Here is an 18,678-nt window from a genome sequence, read left to right as displayed (position 1 = left end):
TTCAGGAATCCAATTGGACAAGGGATGTCTATGACTATGAATGTAAAATACGTAATTCTTTAATGTCTGCTTGCTTTTTGCTTTTCTCGGTCTCCTCACATTTTTTCTTGTATTTGTTTTGCCTTTATGCTAGGTAAAATGGAGTCTGTTCCAACTGCGAGTTGAAGATTCAAACAAAACATGGTACTGAGCGAGTTAAGTAATACTGCAGTCTACCAACAAGGTACCCTTGTCACCGTGGTTTAGTGGTTAGACTGTTGGACTTGCATGCACAAGGTTGTGGGTTCAAATCCTACCAAGCTAACTGCTGATTATACAATGACTAGAATAAGTATTGTTGTCTAGTTACTGAGTCACAATTTCTTGATTTGTGCAATTCATAATCATAAACATAAACCAAAGTTTGTACAAGAGAGATTGGATGTTGCCAGCTGGACATTTATATCTCCTTGTGGGAGTTGGGAGTTTGCCGAGTTGCCTTGATGGGAAGATCATCTCAACAGACAAACAAACAAATAAACTATGTAACCCAAATGTTACATCTGGTTTAGTGTTATAAATGTAACTCTCACCTCTCTTCAAAGTCTATCCTTGGTTTGTCCATCTGATTCTTCCTTACAGCATGAGGCATGGTCCGTGTATAGTCACCTCCCGCCCCATCACCCCATTCCTCACCAGCTGACGTATGACCATTCCTTGTACATGTTACATCATTAGATACACTGCGAGAGTCCTGTGATCTATCTGTCCGTTCTTCTCCTTGGGGAGGAGGTGAACCCCACTCATGTCCCTTAATGCTAGACATAGCTGGGTTTGAAGGTACATTTTGAAAGGTTGTTGTTGCACCACCACTGCTGCTACTACTGCTGCTACTGCAGCTTGAGTCTAAGGAATCATTGGTGGTCTTTTTACGGCGTTTGCTTGGTTGTGATTCCCGATCACTCCTACGACTGCTACTACTCTGTGATGAGAGTAAGCTGGATACGCTGTTAGTGCTGCTCCGACGCTCAGGAGGCCGCCTTCTATCAAGTACAGTGTCACTATCAGGCAATCTGAGAAGATACCTACAAGGTTATCAATATGTATTAAATAATCAAGATGTCAATCCACTCAATTATCTAACATCTGTGTAAGACAAGTTTGACCGACAATATAAAATCATTTTAAAATTGTTCAACCTTTTTTTTAAATAGCTAGTTATCTAAGGAGACGTCAAACTGTAGCAGGGAATGTTTGTGGTTATAACTACTATAGGACTACTTGTACTTTATTACTTGGTAAATTCCATTTATAAGTTAGGATATAAACGCCAAGGAACAAAATTAGTTAAGTGTCTTGCTCAAAAACACAAGTGCCGAAACCGAGAATCAAACCAACATTGTGAAGACTCAGCCACCAAAACTTGAATTCGGTGCACTAGACCACCAGGCGAGGACACTCTACATGTACGACTACATATATTAATTGCTTAAAACTTAAATACTCATACTTACTCAATGTGTTCAGACTCTTCAGTTACAATGTTCTTTGAAGACTTCATATCACTCTTTGGCTTTTTGCTCATCGACTCTTTGACAAGGTTCTGTCAAAGGAAGAAAATTGTTTATAATAAAAAAGTTTTTTAAATTTAAACAAAGTCAAATCATTCTTGCATTGCATTTCACCTCTGGGACCGGGTTTGAATCACACCTAGGGGGGGGGGGGGGGGGGGGGGGGCACTACAAGGATTTGGTTTTTAGTTCGTACCTGACTGCATGGGTCTTCTCTGGAATAACCTCTGGGGTTTTCCTCCCACATATAAAAGAAAACTTCCTCTTGTGTCTTCTCTCCACTGGGTTCCTGGCTAGTATAATGATTAAGGACCCTTTTCTAAAAGTTCTTTGCTTCATAACCAGAATTAATCAATGAAATGAAACAATAAACAGCACAAAATAAAACAATAGAAGTTCAAAGAAAAGACAAAGCACATGTTGTTTTGACTACTGACCTCTTCCTCTTCTAAATCCTCCTGCTTCCTTTTGGCTTTGACTTTTACTAACGGAGGCGGCCTCTCCTCTTCCATGTCAATCTCTTCATTCTTAAACGTACTCTGTAAGACACTATCAATGTGTTCAGGAGTTCTTTCTGTTCTACATGGATCTCTTAATGGTGGCTCAGGCACCCGGTTTAAAAGAGAGCGATTGAGTTTAACCACAAGTGATGGGGTACCATCTTTATAAGTTACCTCTGATGTATTCATGTGTGGAGTCAAGAATATCTTATCTGTTTCCTCACTTTTTATTGGTGATAATAACGGTTCACTGAGAGGTCCACTACCATGTGGACCAATCATAGACATGAATACCTTCTCCAGGGGTGCCATAGTTGTCTCTTTCTCTAATTTGACTGAGTTGGATTTGCCTTTCTCCTTAGTTCTATTGCCCTTACTGGATGTTTTGCACCTGATTTCAGTACTCGTAGTTGATTTGTGAGGCGGTGTGAACACAGAGTGGGTTTTACTTGCTCCATTCACCTTCTTTGGTGATAACGTTCTTTCAATCACTTCAGAATCCGAATCACTACTGTCAGTGTCACTCACAAATTCACTCGTCAGTGGCTTTTTAGCAGACTTTTTCTCCGGAGTTCTTGACCTAGGAGGGGTCTTTTTCTCTACCTTTGCATTTGTCTTATTACACTTTGTTTTCACTCCAGTTTTGTGCTCTGCACTGCTTATACTCGATTGTTTAGACTGCTTAGACCCTTTTACATCCGTCTTAGATTCCTTTGATGTTGTATCGTTCCTTCCTTGAGAATTCACTTTCGATTTCCCAACTGAAGGTGCTTTTTCTAAGGGCTTCTTCGGACAACGCTTGACAACTGGTTTACTACCACTGCCACTAGTTCTGACAGGGGATTTGGGCAAAGGTGTCCTCCTCTCATTTGACATGTTACTTAACTTGTTGAAATCTGTCATATTATTATCATTGTACTTGCTGAAACTTCCCCCATCATAATCCTCATGTGGGTTGACAGTGGTCAAATCCTTGACACCAATAACAAATTTGCCTTCACCCCTTCTTCCTCCTTGCACATTGGGTCTATGTTGGTTGGTATTAGGGAAAGGTTGTGGTTCCCTAACTGCAGGAGTGGGTGTAGTTGCAGTACTGGTAGTAGCAGCAGGGGGATTACAAGCAGCCAATGGTGGTTGCTTGGAAGGATTAAGAGCTCCTGGTGATTTCTGTCCTTCAATGATACCTCGATGATGGATGAGGTTGTGAAGATTGTAAGATGACTTCTCCTATGGGTCAAATAGCAAAATCAATTTAACTTGTATTTGTTTGTATGTAATATATATATAAAGGAATCAACCATATTATCCATCAGACGTCTATTGAATAAAATCACTATGATCATCTGATCATCAAGTCATGGGGATCATCCTGTGCACATCAATGTATGAATTATTCAACTGTTTGTATACTAGACGTTTATTATGTCACAAAAGTCTCAAAGATAAATTGGATCCCTGACAAGTTAGTTCAAAATAGTGTGACCCACAGCGCGAAAATAATAAAATAATTGGAGACTTTTGAGCACTAGGCAGAAGCAGACTTACCGGTTTCCATTTTTACATAGTTCTGAGTATGCGAGCAATTTTAAGATTTACCTGGTGAGTCTGCTGCCACCTAGTGTTCCCCCCCCCCCCCCATTGGTGCAACTTCCACAGGGCTTCTCAACACACTTTTATTCCCACTTTTGTAAAAGATGTACTCACCCGAAGAGATAACTCATTTTCAACTGAGCTGGCATCACTCTCACTATCGGATTCATTACCAGAGCTACTATCATCATCAGACTCACCAGAGGAGCTACCACTCGATGAGTCTGACAACCTGCCGGCATCCATCTTATCGGAATGCCTGCAAACAAGACACACAAGAAATAATAGGAGTCAATTGATAGGACTACATTCAATACAATCTATAACGTTATGGGTTCCAATCCAGGTTTCTTCATTTCTTATCCATTTGGATTCTGGTTTGGCTGGTTGGGTTGGCTCAGTGGTTTCTTTCCTCACCTTCCACATCTAGGACCCTGGTTCAAATCACGCCAGGGGCAGTATGTGGATTGGGTTTTCAGTCCCTAGGACTGTGTTTGGGATTTCCCTGGAGTAATTCCCAGGGGTTTTCCTTTGCGTCTGAAACTGAGACTTCCTTGCATGCATTTGGGTTCTTGAATAGTAAAGTGATCAAGTAGTATAGTTTCACAACCAGAATATATGAAACGATAAACTACACTACAAGGTATTGTTAATACAACAAGCATCTAACATGGCCATTAAATGTATCAAAACTGGATTCAGCTGGAATTCCTTATTTGTAAAAAAACAATAAGGGGGGGAAGTGGGGTGCTGCGTTTATTTTAATATATACTTTCTAGCAAATGTGAAACAATTTCGAAGTAGTAATCACTTGAAACTGTAAGTAGATTAGTCTGCATTTATTATCACCATGTTGCCACAAAACCTGAACCAACTACGTGGACTCTTTGAACAGTTGACTAGACTTAAGATTGATTGTGGAAAGCAATCCAATTACTGCAAGAAGCAATTTCATAGTATTATGAGCTGAATGGTTAGACTGGACATTATGACCATGGTGTCCACAAACTATCTGCCTAAGTAAACAACTGCCCAGTGTGGTTAAATTCTCTACTCACTACAGGCAACCCCATACAGCTGTTAACATGATGCACTGTATAGTATTGGTTTAATTGGTTACAAGACAAATTCATATAATGAATTCAGGTTGTCTGTTTCAATGTCATTTGGTTCTGTTTGTTTTGCGGTCTGCATACTAAACATTCTTACTGAGATAAAATTTCAACATGTGAAAAACACAATTAAACAATGTCCATCAACCATTTACAAACTCATCAAATAAATGTACATCCTTGATATTTACAATCCATGTACTTTTAAGCGTTGCATAATTTATTCAAGTCAACATGCTGTAACTTGTTGATCAATATTTCCAGTCTTGTAAAACATTTACACATTGCCTGCAATGGTAAACAACTATTTCTACCTCCATAGCCTACCTAAAGGTAGCAATTTATTAAATAAGTCAGATGTAGAGGTGATAAGTCAAGGTCTACACTCCTACACTCTCTGTGACACAGTCTGTGTTAATTCAGGTTCTACACCTCGGGTAACTGACTAATCTACCGCCATGGATTTATTTCAACAAAAAGAAACTTTTCAAATTTCAGCTTTCTCCAGAAGACGATCAGAGCATACTGATCGAAACATCGAGTTGAAACCAACAGTTCTTTTCAGAACCACCCCAACTCTGCATTAGAGATAGTCATTACATGGTGCAATGGTGTTACTGCAAACCTATCGTATTTTCACCATGTAAAGTTTCAAATCCTACTTTTCAAATTTCATTCATCATTTCATCTTTTCATGACATTCCATTACATTTGAAATTGTGTTTCATCAAAGGTAACTGTTCAATGTAGTGACATGATCCATTATGCAGTTTCAGTGCATAATAAATGCTGCTTGCTCTAAACATGTGAGCTAAATTCACAGACAGGACGGGATGACGTGGGGAAGGAAGTTATTATTCTATGTACAGTAACAGTTTCAAGACATACTTCTAAATTTAGGGGTCATAAAATATGGATAAGAAAACCTTGCCAAAGACACGTAATCATTGATGTTATTGCAGTTCCAGTCCACGACTGTAATAATGATGCCAAAGTACTTGTATCTATTTCATTACACCTTGCCTCTGTGGGAAAAGCCACAGCTTTGGTCCAGTCGGTAATTCCATATACTTGTACAAACGGATGCAGGGAAGTGAATATTATAAAGTGTCTAGTCAAGGAGAGAATCACCATAACAACCTCAGACTTCTATTACAATTAACATCCCAGCAATAAAGCAATCAATCAAACATCAATCATGACATCCATCTAGTACGACCAAAATCAAGATGTACATTTAAGCAGGCAGCGGTGAACTAAAAATACATGTCAAGTTTTCCAATGACCGATGATATCCTCCTTCAAAATGTGTCTTTATCAAGAGCAAAACATTAACCTGTTAAATCCATACATAGTTCTGATATGACTGCACTGAACTACCACCCAGATGTATGTTTTTTAATGCTTCATTGTATACCAGAGCCATTACAGCACCTACCACAGCTAGCTAAATGTCACCTGGATCCTAAGCACACTGTGGATGATGAAAAACAACAGCTGATTGCCAATCAGTCTGCTTCAGTTAACCTTGGCTGCTGCCTCAATCACATTCATTTACATTCACAACTACACTCCAAGTTGACATACGAAACAATGAGTGGTTATTAATGTCTAAGTTTCAGACATCAATTTCCAGTGTAATAATACACAAATACAAATTTCACACATCTTGGTAAAGTCATAATTTCATAACCTTTAATTGTTTACAAATTCACCCCCCCCCCCCTAAAAAACCAATAATAATAAATGACATATTAAAGTGTTTCTTATTAAAGCATGAAGCTTAATACAAATCGTTGTCATTGTCAGACAAAGTGCCAAGTAAGTCACAAAAAGCAACATTGATGTATCTCACCCACCCACCCTTGGGGAAAATATATTTAGCTATTCCTTTGCACCAAGTTACAGCATAACACAAATATCACAGTTCTTCTAGGCCTGTGACCCATGTGTAACCTTGCATCAAGCCACAGGAGGCCTCTTATAATGGGCACTGAACCCCCCCCCCCCCTTTCTAACTTGGCATGTGAAGGGGGTTGAGTTGAGGGCATAATAGGGTAAACCATGGAGGTAGCAATAAACATACAGGGTAAGATATGACCTCTAATATCTATACTACTTCTGATGACTACAACAGATGACACAGCTAAATGGTCAGGAAACTTACTAGGCCTATACCATCAACAAATGAACGAGGCAAAGATATATTTGTCAGACTAAAAAACAAAACCTATACCAATTACATCAATATGGTTGCTGGAAAATTATGAATCAGTTTCATGACAATTTAAAAAAAAAAAATTAACAACGTTAAAGCTCATGAACACTTCATGGATAAAATATAACTTTGTATGACATTGTACTTTCAAATAGAATATAATGGGAAATGAAATGGGTAAATGAGTGAACTGAAATTAATCCCATTATTGCACTATGAATGTCCAATCATCTTTCCTTTTATATGAAAATGAGTGCCAATCAGTCCAGGAGGTTTTTCATCACCCCTTTTCAATTGCAAGCCAATTCAACTACATGTTGATAACAGCTGTTTTCATGTTTGTCCCTATAGGGCTGAACGTTCAACCTTCCCCCAAACAGGCAGAGTCATTTCCCCAGACCTGCTTCATATCAATCATCAAACACACTGTTTTATTATTCACTTCAATTGACACAAACTTTATGCATCAGGTATCTCTCTGTCCATGGAAATGGTAAATGGTAAAAGTTCATCAAATTTGTGAGTGAAGTAAAATTGATAAGACTTAGAGCCTTCTGTGTACAAGTCCGTAAGCTATTCCCTCTATCAGCTTGATTTGATGGCAATTATTCTTGTCAGATGAATCCATTGCATTATTCAGTGTGATGATTTCAAGCCTGATTACAAATTGCCTTCAATCCATTTACTGCATTTAGTTTTTATGTAGGTCGAGTCAAACCCTCAATATGTGCAAGGTTCAGCTCAGTCTCACACTCTCTGCAAACCAAAATGCAAATATATTCACTTGCATTTTCATAAACGATGTGTTCATTGGGCTCCACTTGTTTTCCTCCAATTCTGCGCGTTTCTTCCTTGCTGACCATTCAAAGATTAACTGTCATTGTCTTCTATGAGGGATAGGATACAAGAGGAGATTAAACTCAGGGCCCAATTTCACAAAAAATAGCTAAGCACAACCAAATGCTGCTTAGCAGAACAAGGTTACCAGCCAAAATACCTTGTCATACACACAAATGTGACTGGTATCCTGCTTTACTTTTGCTAAGCAGAAAATGTAAAAGCAGTAGTTTTCTGCTTAAGCAGCTCTATGAAATCGGGCCCAGGTGTGAAGTACTGCACCCTAATCCCAATACAGACAGTAAATCCTACTGCTAAAGAGACACCAACTACCATGTCAACACTCCAGCCCAGACACAATCATTTCAATGTTACACTTGAGTACCACATTCCATACTGATCTGCAAGACAATTGACCTATCCTGAAGGTGACGTAATCTACCCAGGTGTTTATGAATAGGGTTTTAAGGACCAGATAAATACAACCAACTAGTCATCCCCTAGGAATGATGTAGGCCTAAACATCATGCAACTCCACATACACTGTACATTAGACAAATAAGTTAGAGTAAAATATCACGAAATAATAAGTTTTTAAATAAACCAATCAACTAATCAATTATTTATTGACAATTTCTGCTTTGAATGTCTGATTTACTACTTCTATTTTATGGCAACATTGTGCCTTCATGAAAAACACCAGTAATATGTTAATGTATTTGAATAATATCACTGTATGTAATACTGATTATTGTTGAAGATATAAAATAAAATAAATGAAAATGGAGTTTACACTCAAGACAAGTTCATAATACAACTACATGTTTTGTGTAAAAGAAAATTAACTTCATCTGAGACAAGGTTACTTCAATATCATTAGAAAACAAGGAAATTCAATACAACAAAACTCTAACGGATAATATTCAGCACAGAAACCCTGGCTTTAAAACTTGAACCCATAATGAAGTCAAATTGCAGTTGTGCCTACAGTAACCATCTCTAGTGTTGGAATTAAATAAGCCAAATGATGTATCTAATTACATTCAGGACTATTTATTTTGCTGACGGCAGTTAAGCCCAGAACAGATCTAGATCATTAATGATACAACTAACAGTTATTAAATACCCTACAAATAACATGAGTAAGAGGTACTAGTAACTGTGCCAAAGACTCAGTCCAATGTTCATGACCATGCATTTCCGGAACACCCCCCCCCCCCCTCCCCCTTGAAGCCACATTGAGGTTAAATTATTTGGTTTCAGGCTAGAAGTATTAGTCACTCCCTCTCTTACTCTGCATGGGTGCACTACCCCGACCACCTGACCTAAGTAGAGGGCTCTGTAGTCTCAGTCAAACACAGCTTATTATTCAAGATTGCGCCAACATTCTAATAATTATTCTCTTAGAAATATAAAATCAATCATTATGTAGAGCTGACCCCTCTTTATGTAGAAACTAAGCAACATACAGTAAGTTCAATTGTTGGAAGTTAAAAAAATGACTGTATTATAAACTTTATGACCAAGTTTCCTTTACCTAATTCATGTTTGATGACGTATTTCCCACCAAACTTTTCCAAACAGAAATTACGATGGCCGTTCTAAATGCCCAGAACAACACTGATATCATACACTCCTTGCACAGGTATGCCCTTACAGGTTTGCCCCTACCATGTTGAGCTTAGTTTCCTCATATTAAGAGTAACAAAGGTTACAGGAATTCATGTTTGGTAATATTAAACTAGGCTGCAAAATCTTCAATCATTCACAGCAGATGTTTCCATACTACATGTATAATAAAATCTCCCATACAATTATTTACGTTTTTCAAGTAAATTAACTTGGAACCACAACATGCGAGATTAGCTTCCTGTGTTTAACCTCTGTCTCTATTAACCATTATAATACATGTAATAACTAAATTCAACAATTTGTCATCATTAATTATCCCAAAAGAATTTACCTCTAGGAAACTTATAATTTTATTTCAAAATTAATTATGTCCCTATTTTAACTACAGCGCTGAAAACTACCAGCAAAAAAACCCTGATGGTCATATAATGTTTTAGACTTTTCCCATTTATCGCTTGAACACACACTAATTGAATAGTGTTTTCACAATGCATGCATGGTAGTTATATATATATAGATCACGAATTTGACTTTTAAGTGCATGAATAATATGTATCCAAGTATAATGTTTTACTATGAGACTTGTAATATTGCACCTTTTTTTCTTTCTGTTCTGTTTCCTAATGTATCGGTATGTTATTTATGAACGTATCATTTTCAAATGAAAGTGTAACTTGATTTACTTATGGTACAGATCATTAGATAACATAGCATTATGAAGACAACATATCTACGCAGTCATGTATTTCCAATGTGTTCATCATATGTTACGCTACACTGCAATCATCTAATATACTTGAGTAATTCATGCAGCAGTCAACCTTATCATGGATCCCTATGAACCAACAATGCATACAGACCTTTATCATGCTGCCGACATCTTGGTCATGTTCCTCTTATCGCCATAACAATAATGCATGCTAATAATCATCTTGCAATTAGGAACCAGACTGTTTTGTTCTTCCAGCCTAAGGCCGTGTCCGAATTGGCGATTTCGGCTACAGCTGCGGCTAGGGCGCGCGCATCTGCCATTCTTCAACACTGACAGACGCGCTGATCTAGCCGTAGCTGCAGCCAAAGTCGCTAATTCTGACACGGCCTTAGCTTGGTAACATTGATATAAATGGGAGAATTTCAAGATGGCTGCACCGTAATAAAGATCTACAGTTATCAGCTAATCCAGACAACTGTACTGTTATGTTGATTTGCACAAGCTCACGAGATATTACCACAACTCACTTGTTATTGTTATGACAAGCGAAGCCACAAACTGACCACACACAAACAAACCCAATCACTGCTGCTCCAAACACACAATTCTTTATTATAAGCTTATGCCTAAAAAGAACCTCATTTCGTCTCGTACATGCATTGTATTACAATGAGTTTCATGAATATCAAAGGTACAGCTGATACATCAAAATACATTTACAAAAATATTTACAGAAATTATATTAAGTTATAAACCACATGACGTCATAACCTTACTTTCTGGAGTTTTGTTTGGCAGGAAATGCAGATAAAAATCGTTCAAAATGCTCTTAGATCCAGAGGGAGGGAAACCTAATACAACCCAATAAATAAAATAAACACAAAAAGTGCAGAGGAACTCTGGACCAGATTTCCATCGAACATGGAAAGGATAAACAAACAAGACCCAAGACTCAATGTGGTCTTACATGTAAAGGGCAATCTACAGTAGAAACAATTTAATAATGCCTAATGATTAATAAGGAAATAAGTATGTGCTTGGCCAGTTTGTACTCCTCTGTTTAATACCGGTTGCAGTCTGGACACCTAAATACCTTTTCGGTCAAAAAACATCAAAACTTTTTGGTCCAAAAGTTTAAACAAAAATGCAAAAATTGTAATTGTTCCATGAATTCTTGCAACAAAACCAGTCGTTGCTTTCGACCAATAGGCATGAAACACCTGTCTTATAAGCACAGGTGCAAGCTCGCATGTCATGCCAATGTTTAAACACTTCTGGCTGTGGTTATATCATCCGTTTAAACACCTCCATGTGATGTCCTCTCAACCAATCAAAATGGAGAAACTGTCCAAGGTATTTATGAATAATGGTTTAAAAACTGCACTAAAAAATTTGAAAACTAAGGAATTTCATCCAAACTGGTCATAATGAGTAGTTAAGCTTTTGACTCAAGAATTGATCAAAATTTGATCACAATAAAATATTAACTCTATACTGGGTGTGTGAAAAGCTTTTTTCTGAAGAAAACCAAGTGGTTTGTTGGATCTGATGACAACACTCTCCTTAATCAATCCATGTTGTCATCTATCTACACAGATTAGTCCAAGCCAATCTGGACATGAATTCTTAGCTATCCTCCAGTTATAAAGCACTACATACTTGTATCATGGACCTCCATGATACTTGTATCTTCTCATTACAGAGATTCTCACATGTAACTTATCAATCAGTAACTGCCTGTCATATGAAGCTACCATCTATCCCCATTCAATACAACTGTAATAATCCTCATCTCTAATGACAGGTGGACTGGATATGTTGTACTTTTTAAAGCCTCAGAGAAATTTCAGCGCCCAAAAAAATTCTTGTTATCATGTAAATGTGGTTAGAATTTTATTTTGAAAACATAATTATTAACCTATTTATAACTGAACTAATGTTCACTCTCAATTGACTGTTCATTGCTTTGGTTAATATAACAGTTTTGTTGTTTTGGGTGATTTGTTAAGGTTACGCTTTCTTTGTTCGACACCAAATCATTACAAATTTACTCAGTCAGTTTCCCTTGTCATGAAAGAAGTTCATCAGGCTGGTAAAAATTCATTTATTAAGTTTCCCTTGAGTTTGTTCTTCTTTCTTTCTACTCCCCACAAAATATGTTCGAGTTATAGATGTTACTTACAAGTGGCATTAAGTTAACATCGTTATCTATTTGTTTGAAATTATAGAAACCTACATGCTCTGGCATTGTTTAGGCAGGTGAGTTATGAGTAATAAAGACATTTATAACTGTCTGTCTAGGGGAATGTTGATTCAATAACAGGCAGAGAGTGCATGGCCTAATGTGAAATAGGATCTAGAGCAAGTACCAGCCTGTAGGATGTGACAAGTGATCAGTGGACACAGAGTACATGTACATGAGGTTACCATGAGGTTACTATATGAGGTTACTATGAGGTTACCACAGGGTTTATGGTGGGACAAATACCTGACCCTCCCTCCCTTCCACACTATGTACATGTAGAAATGTAACCACGATTGATTCAATATAAAGCAAGACAAATTCTCAAAAGAACATAATCTACCCTGCAAGTAGATACACACATGGTGTTACCACAAACCAAAATACGATTGATTGATTGCTTGGATTCATAGTGGTCATGAAAGTCATAACATGCAAATCTCACTAATAAGATAAAGTGGCCTTGCTCATTAAGTTCAAGGGCTTAATGCTGGCGCTTGGTCTATTTATGAAGTGTCTCCATTAATGTTTTCAACTTATCCAAGGCAAACTGCGGTTCATCGATATCATTTAGCCTGATTGAAGAATCCCACACACCGTTTACATTTCTACAGTGTACTGCCATACACTGATCATTTGGGTGACTCTCAAACATGATATTTCTAACGAATGCTGACCAGCCTTAGGAAATACTGGAGTCTGTCGGGCGATGGCGATGAAGTTGGAGAGATCAGCTGTTCCGTAATCCAAATATCACATTTCTAATTTCCTTCCAATTACTTGCCAAGAGACTACTACTAAGATATTTGATATATTTGCCATTGTACCTGAATAAAAGCTGCATAGAATAAGTTGACTTTCCAAAACACATGTTGATGGATCTACTGAGTTGCATTTTTATGGAGAGGGGGCATGGGGGAATTTCTCCTCCCACTCAATTTCTGATCTACATAGTAATATCAGATCAGATAAATCTGACTCCGTTTTCCAAATTAAATTGAGAAAGAGTTTTCATGCTTCTGGATTTGGATTCTCAATAAAGGTTGGTTTCAAACGCAAATGTTAATTTGTTTTATTATGGTGCGAATATAATCCATGGGATATGAATGAAGATTATTTTGAGTGTGTTCTGAAAGCTGGATCGAATTGATAAAAAGGACAAACTGTCAATGAGTCCATATGTTTCACAATGTACATACATTAGGTACAGACATAGTACCTTCAAGACTACCAGACAATGAGCTACACCCCTTCCAAGTAATGAATGCTTCCTTCTTGGTGACATTCCCCTCATGGTGAGCGAACAACAAGGCTTTCCTGACAGTGACAGGAAGCTAACATTTCCTTCCTGGGGGTGGTGATGTGTATCAATAAGGTGGGCGATAATGTCTGGGTGTTATACTTGTGTGGGGGGTCACACAATGTCTTCAAAGAACAGCTCAGAAAACCCCTGTAAAAGACTTGTTTTACCCAATTTGTGATTTGAACGTATACAATCTGTCAGCAGCATTATTGGAATTAGATAATGAGCATGCTTATGATCACCTTGATCTTTGACTTGTCTTCCTGTCACTCTAATACAAGCTGGGGTATGAGCGCCCTACAAATCACCCCTTAAATCAAGGAAGGGCATGACAAGTGGGGATACAAATCTTTACTTATTAGTAAAAGTGCAGCTCCTAACTTAAATGTTACAACATGCAGGTTCAATGGCAGCAGGCCATAGCACCCACAGCAACTGCAATGGTGCCCCATGCTTTTGGTGTGGTGACCTTTGCAAAATTCTCATACAAAATTATTATTCTTTTTCTCTCATAAAGGTGCCCTTTACCAAAGGCAGTACAAAATTCCCCTAAAAGGAAGAAATTCAATGACTGCAACGGTAACTACATTTTATGAAAGGTGATCCATGGTTAGAGTTATTAATCAAAGAATGTTGACAATTATTTTTAACTTTTAATCACTCCAACACATTTACAGTGGAAGTAAATGAGACTTCTTGAGAGGGATCATATGTGCAAGGTACAAGTAGAATTAATTCATTTGAAGCATTTTGTCCCAAGGTAATGTTCACATCAGCATGTAAATTGCTTCATTAGAAATTCACATTAGCCTGACTGAGCTCTATTCAAGAGGAAACAAACAGCAAATCAAAAAACAGCATGAAATCAACATTAGAATGAGTTTGGAACTAGACATGACATTTCTTAATGGTACATCAACACAAATATACATGTCAGAAAGCAATTCAAAAATACTGCTTTACCAAAGCAATTCATTGGCTTTATTAAGACCAACTTTTATATAGGATTGCTTCCATAATAAATAAATATGGTCCAAATTTACAAGAGTCTTTGCAGTTCCTATAAAGACAGGATCAGAACAAGTTGACAGATGACTGGGTGACATGAATAGGATTAAGATTTATTACTAGAGAAGCTAGATGACCTCTTGCATAGTATCACATCATCATATACTATGAGCCAGGTCAACCCGGGTCAACCAGGGTCAACCAAGGTCACAAGAGATCACTGTGGTGGTGCTGTAAATTAGGTAGAATATATAGAGATTGAAATCAGGTTTGGCAGTGGAGGTTGGTTATCAGACCACATGGGTTTTACACTCAGGGATTGTGTCATAACAAGTTATTTGTAATTACCAACAACATGGTGATGTGGTAGAGCAATATAGCCACACTCACAACATTGTGTGAATTTGTGATGGTTCTCCTCCATGTCATGTCCAAATAAAATCCTTGAAAATTAAGCACTTTTGATTTAAACACTTAAAAACTTCATGTTTTAATGGAACCCATATTTTGGAACAAACCATAACTTATTTTAAAACAATATTTAAGATATTGATGCTTATTTAAACTGTGAAACATCAGCATGTATTATTTGAAATAAAATAAATATTTGAAATAGAAGTGGGCCTACATGTACGTGTGCAGAGGAAGTAATGAATTTATCTTTGAATATGAAATATTATAATATTTTTACCTTTAATGATATAACAGTCAATACGATCTTCCCAGTGAATCACTCAGTACCTAGTTTTCTCACACACTCTTTTTCCATTTTCTTCTCTCTCTACTGAGTCTGTTTGGTCTTTTCTACATTTCAGCCAACCCTCCGTGCCACAGTGCCGGGCATAATAATTGTCTTTAATAGCTAGAATCTCAGAGCCTCCAACCCGTTGGCGTCTGAGCATAGAACGGTGGGGGGGTTAAAAGGTGGATGCGTGTGTGTGATTGGTTCTGTAACCTGATCTTGTATGGCTGTGGCACATTAACAACATGAATGGCTAGCTGTGTAGTAAAGTACAGGCTCTCCGCTGTACAATCAGCTAAACACGCAGTTTGAAATGCTCAAAATTTAGAACATTTTTACCTGTTTACTTCTATAATATTATGATGAGCAATCTGACTTACATGGGCATTCTAGAGAAGCGATAATTTTACATATAGGCCTACTTTCTAAGTAAAAATTGTATGTTTTAAAATCTTTCAAATCTTTACATCTGGTTTGTTTTGCATCATATAGTAATTTAGTTTCTGTGAAAGGGATTTATTATAATAAATGCAAATTTAGCAGTCCGAATTAAGCAATACACCATCAGAAAATTGGATAGAAACAGTATCCTAGAAAAAAGGGAACACAAGAGGAATTTTAGCAAATATTAGAAAATATCAATTTGCTACCACAGAGTTGTTTAGTTCCTGGAATGGCATGACTACATGTAGTAACCAAAGCTGGTTCTAAAATGACAATATGAATTGCACCATGACCTACATGTGTGTATTAGTAATAATACCAGCAAGACAGCAGCTCTGTAACACAACACTATGGAATGCTTGCATTATCTCAATAGCCCAACTACTTTACTTTTATCTCTTGTCAACTGTATAGTTTACCACCATTGGGTCAAATGTCAATGTAGCTGTGCACTTTTTTTTCGTGTGTGACTGGATTACTGGCTCAACTCAAGACATACATGTAGTTTGTAGAAAGGTTATTTTGTACACGAACACCAGAGTATCTGTATTGTTCACTGCTAACTGTACAAGCTTCTGTATTTATATTTTAAGTAAATTCAGAGAAACAAAAAGTTTGATGTGGTTTGTCAAGTAACTGGATTTGAATGGTATTCTAAATCCAATTCATCATTTTCAAACAGTCTGTGGCCGATTTCACAAAGAGCTAATTCAATCTTAACTGTGTATAAATCTTAATTGCTAAGAAAAGCGTGATGTCACAATATAAATCACTATGGCAATATTGACAACTCATCTAAAGATCAATCTTAGTACTGTGTAACATGGAGCCATGAAGAGGTAAACAACATGATCACCAGACAATGATCTTACATTGCTTCCAAAAACACATCAACATCATCTCCCTGAATTAAATGACATATTATGAATTATGCTTAACTTGCTTTAATGAATACAAAGATTTAATGTATGCAGGACATATGGTAGATATAATTCTGTGAATGTAAACCACTTGTTTTTTTCCAAGAAACCAACCCACTCTCTCCGTCGATTAAGCCAAATTTAAGTCTCAATATATTTGAGCCTCACTGCACTGACACTAGGAACAGAATCTTAATCGAATTTAGTAAATGACTAAATGATACTAAAAATGGACTGAATCTGATGACAGGTTTATGAGCTGTACTAGCAGTGTCAGTGAAGTCTGTAGCATGAACTATGCTGTATTATAACTGCATTGGCATGAAGAGGCCCCTTCCACCATCACCTACAACTATCTGCTTTTTATCTGAGAGTCACTGTGAGAGTTAAACTTCATGTCAAGATACAACGCAAGTTTCAAAATGCACAAATCACCTAAAATGTTGACAAACAAATACATCCCCTTTAAGGATTCTGACCCCTAAAATGACGCAGGAAATTTATTGTGCTGATGACTTCAGGTGAATTGGGTCAATTATTACGGGGAAAAAACAGGTCATCAAATACTCCTCCAACAAAGGGTCATCTTCACATGCAATTTCAAAAAATGTACATAGAGTGTAATAATAATATAAAACAGATTAATTTTTACCTTAAATTGTGTCCGCTTTAACTAAAACAGGTTGCGTTACCCAACAGCATTTCTAGAACAATTATCAGCAGGTGGAATCCCCCATTGACATATTTCAATCAATCAATTCATCACATAACCAAAAGGTCATTTTAAGCTTGATGTACCTGATGTATCTTTATGTACTTATCACATTCTAAACTACAATCAAGGATATTCACCCCAAAATCAATGGCCGAATCATCCAAATTGAAAAAAAAAGTGCATCTGCCATGCTAATAAATATATATATTTGTTAACACATATGGCAGACACTTAAATTTAGTTTCAAGAATAATCTTAAATCTCTGATATCCTTTGTTTGGTTTTCTGATGTATTCCCTGTTAGTTCCTCAGGCAGTTAACCCATCCTTAGCCATTCTACTCACATATATGTACACAACCACTGTAAGCATATCAGGCTGCAATCTCAATTATTGATTTTTCTCTTCATTTACAAGGCAAATGTAGTTTTTATTGATGTGCTTTTTTCTCTAGACACAGTGGAATCTAAGCATGGTATTGGAGTCAATCAAAATCCAAATCATTCATTGAATGTTTAGCTCCGTTGGTGCATTTCACAGATTTCAAAGATAAGGAGTTTTTGTGGTTACAAATGTTCCTAAGTGCATGACAACTGCACAGTATCAGTCAATTAAAAGAAAACTCTCAATAAAATTAAAAACAAGCGAATCATCCATCCGTTGCAATGATTCTGTCTTCAATGTTCATTTAATGGGAACTATAGCCTAGAAATGCATCATCAAATTACATTGACCTACATATATAGTAATCATCATTCCAAGTGAAATTGATGACATATAATTGAAACCTTCAACTTGCAATAGATGCATGTTCAAAAAACAATCCTCTCTATATTTCAGGATACCGCAGTGCATTTATGCTACAACTTTGGTATTGTGACCATTATGGCAAAAGAGAATAGGCATTTCATCACCAATTAATGAATCATGACAATACAACCCATATATCACATCACTTATAAATTGCATGCATACGTATTGTAATTATGATAATTAGTGTCGATTCACAGAATGGTATCCATTTGCATTAGAATGAACAGTAAGTGGAAATATTTGTAGCTGTTGTGCCTTGAATTACTCCTTGTTTGGGATTTTTGTTTTCAGCTACATACAATTTTGTAGAAAATTTGCTGAGAAAGATTCTTTAAATCCCA

General features: G+C 36.9%; 1 protein-coding gene across 2 annotated transcripts in view; it reads right to left on the bottom strand.

The window, feature by feature from the left end:
* The window catches only part of LOC117305537 (AF4/FMR2 family member 4-like), a 97,551-nt gene that overhangs the window by 10,658 nt on the left and 68,215 nt on the right, over positions 1–18,678 (bottom strand). The window contains exons 10-13 of one of the 2 annotated variants that reach the window (XM_033790418.1): positions 3,755–3,899; positions 1,988–3,277; positions 1,494–1,582; positions 573–1,064 (exon numbers count right to left, since the gene is read on the bottom strand). In XM_033790418.1, the coding sequence (XP_033646309.1) occupies positions 573–1,064; positions 1,494–1,582; positions 1,988–3,277; positions 3,755–3,899 (2,016 nt within the window). The remainder of the gene's footprint in view (positions 1–572; positions 1,065–1,493; positions 1,583–1,987; positions 3,278–3,754; positions 3,900–18,678) is intronic. The other variant, XM_033790419.1, reaches the window with a different exon arrangement.

Source organism: Asterias rubens, assembly GCF_902459465.1.
Source record: "Asterias rubens chromosome 8 unlocalized genomic scaffold, eAstRub1.3 super_scaffold_89, whole genome shotgun sequence".
In the NCBI taxonomy this organism is placed as follows: Eukaryota; Metazoa; Echinodermata; class Asteroidea; order Forcipulatida; family Asteriidae; genus Asterias; species Asterias rubens.
Note: the sequence above shows the minus strand (reverse complement) of the source record. Positions and strands in the feature narration are given on the sequence as shown.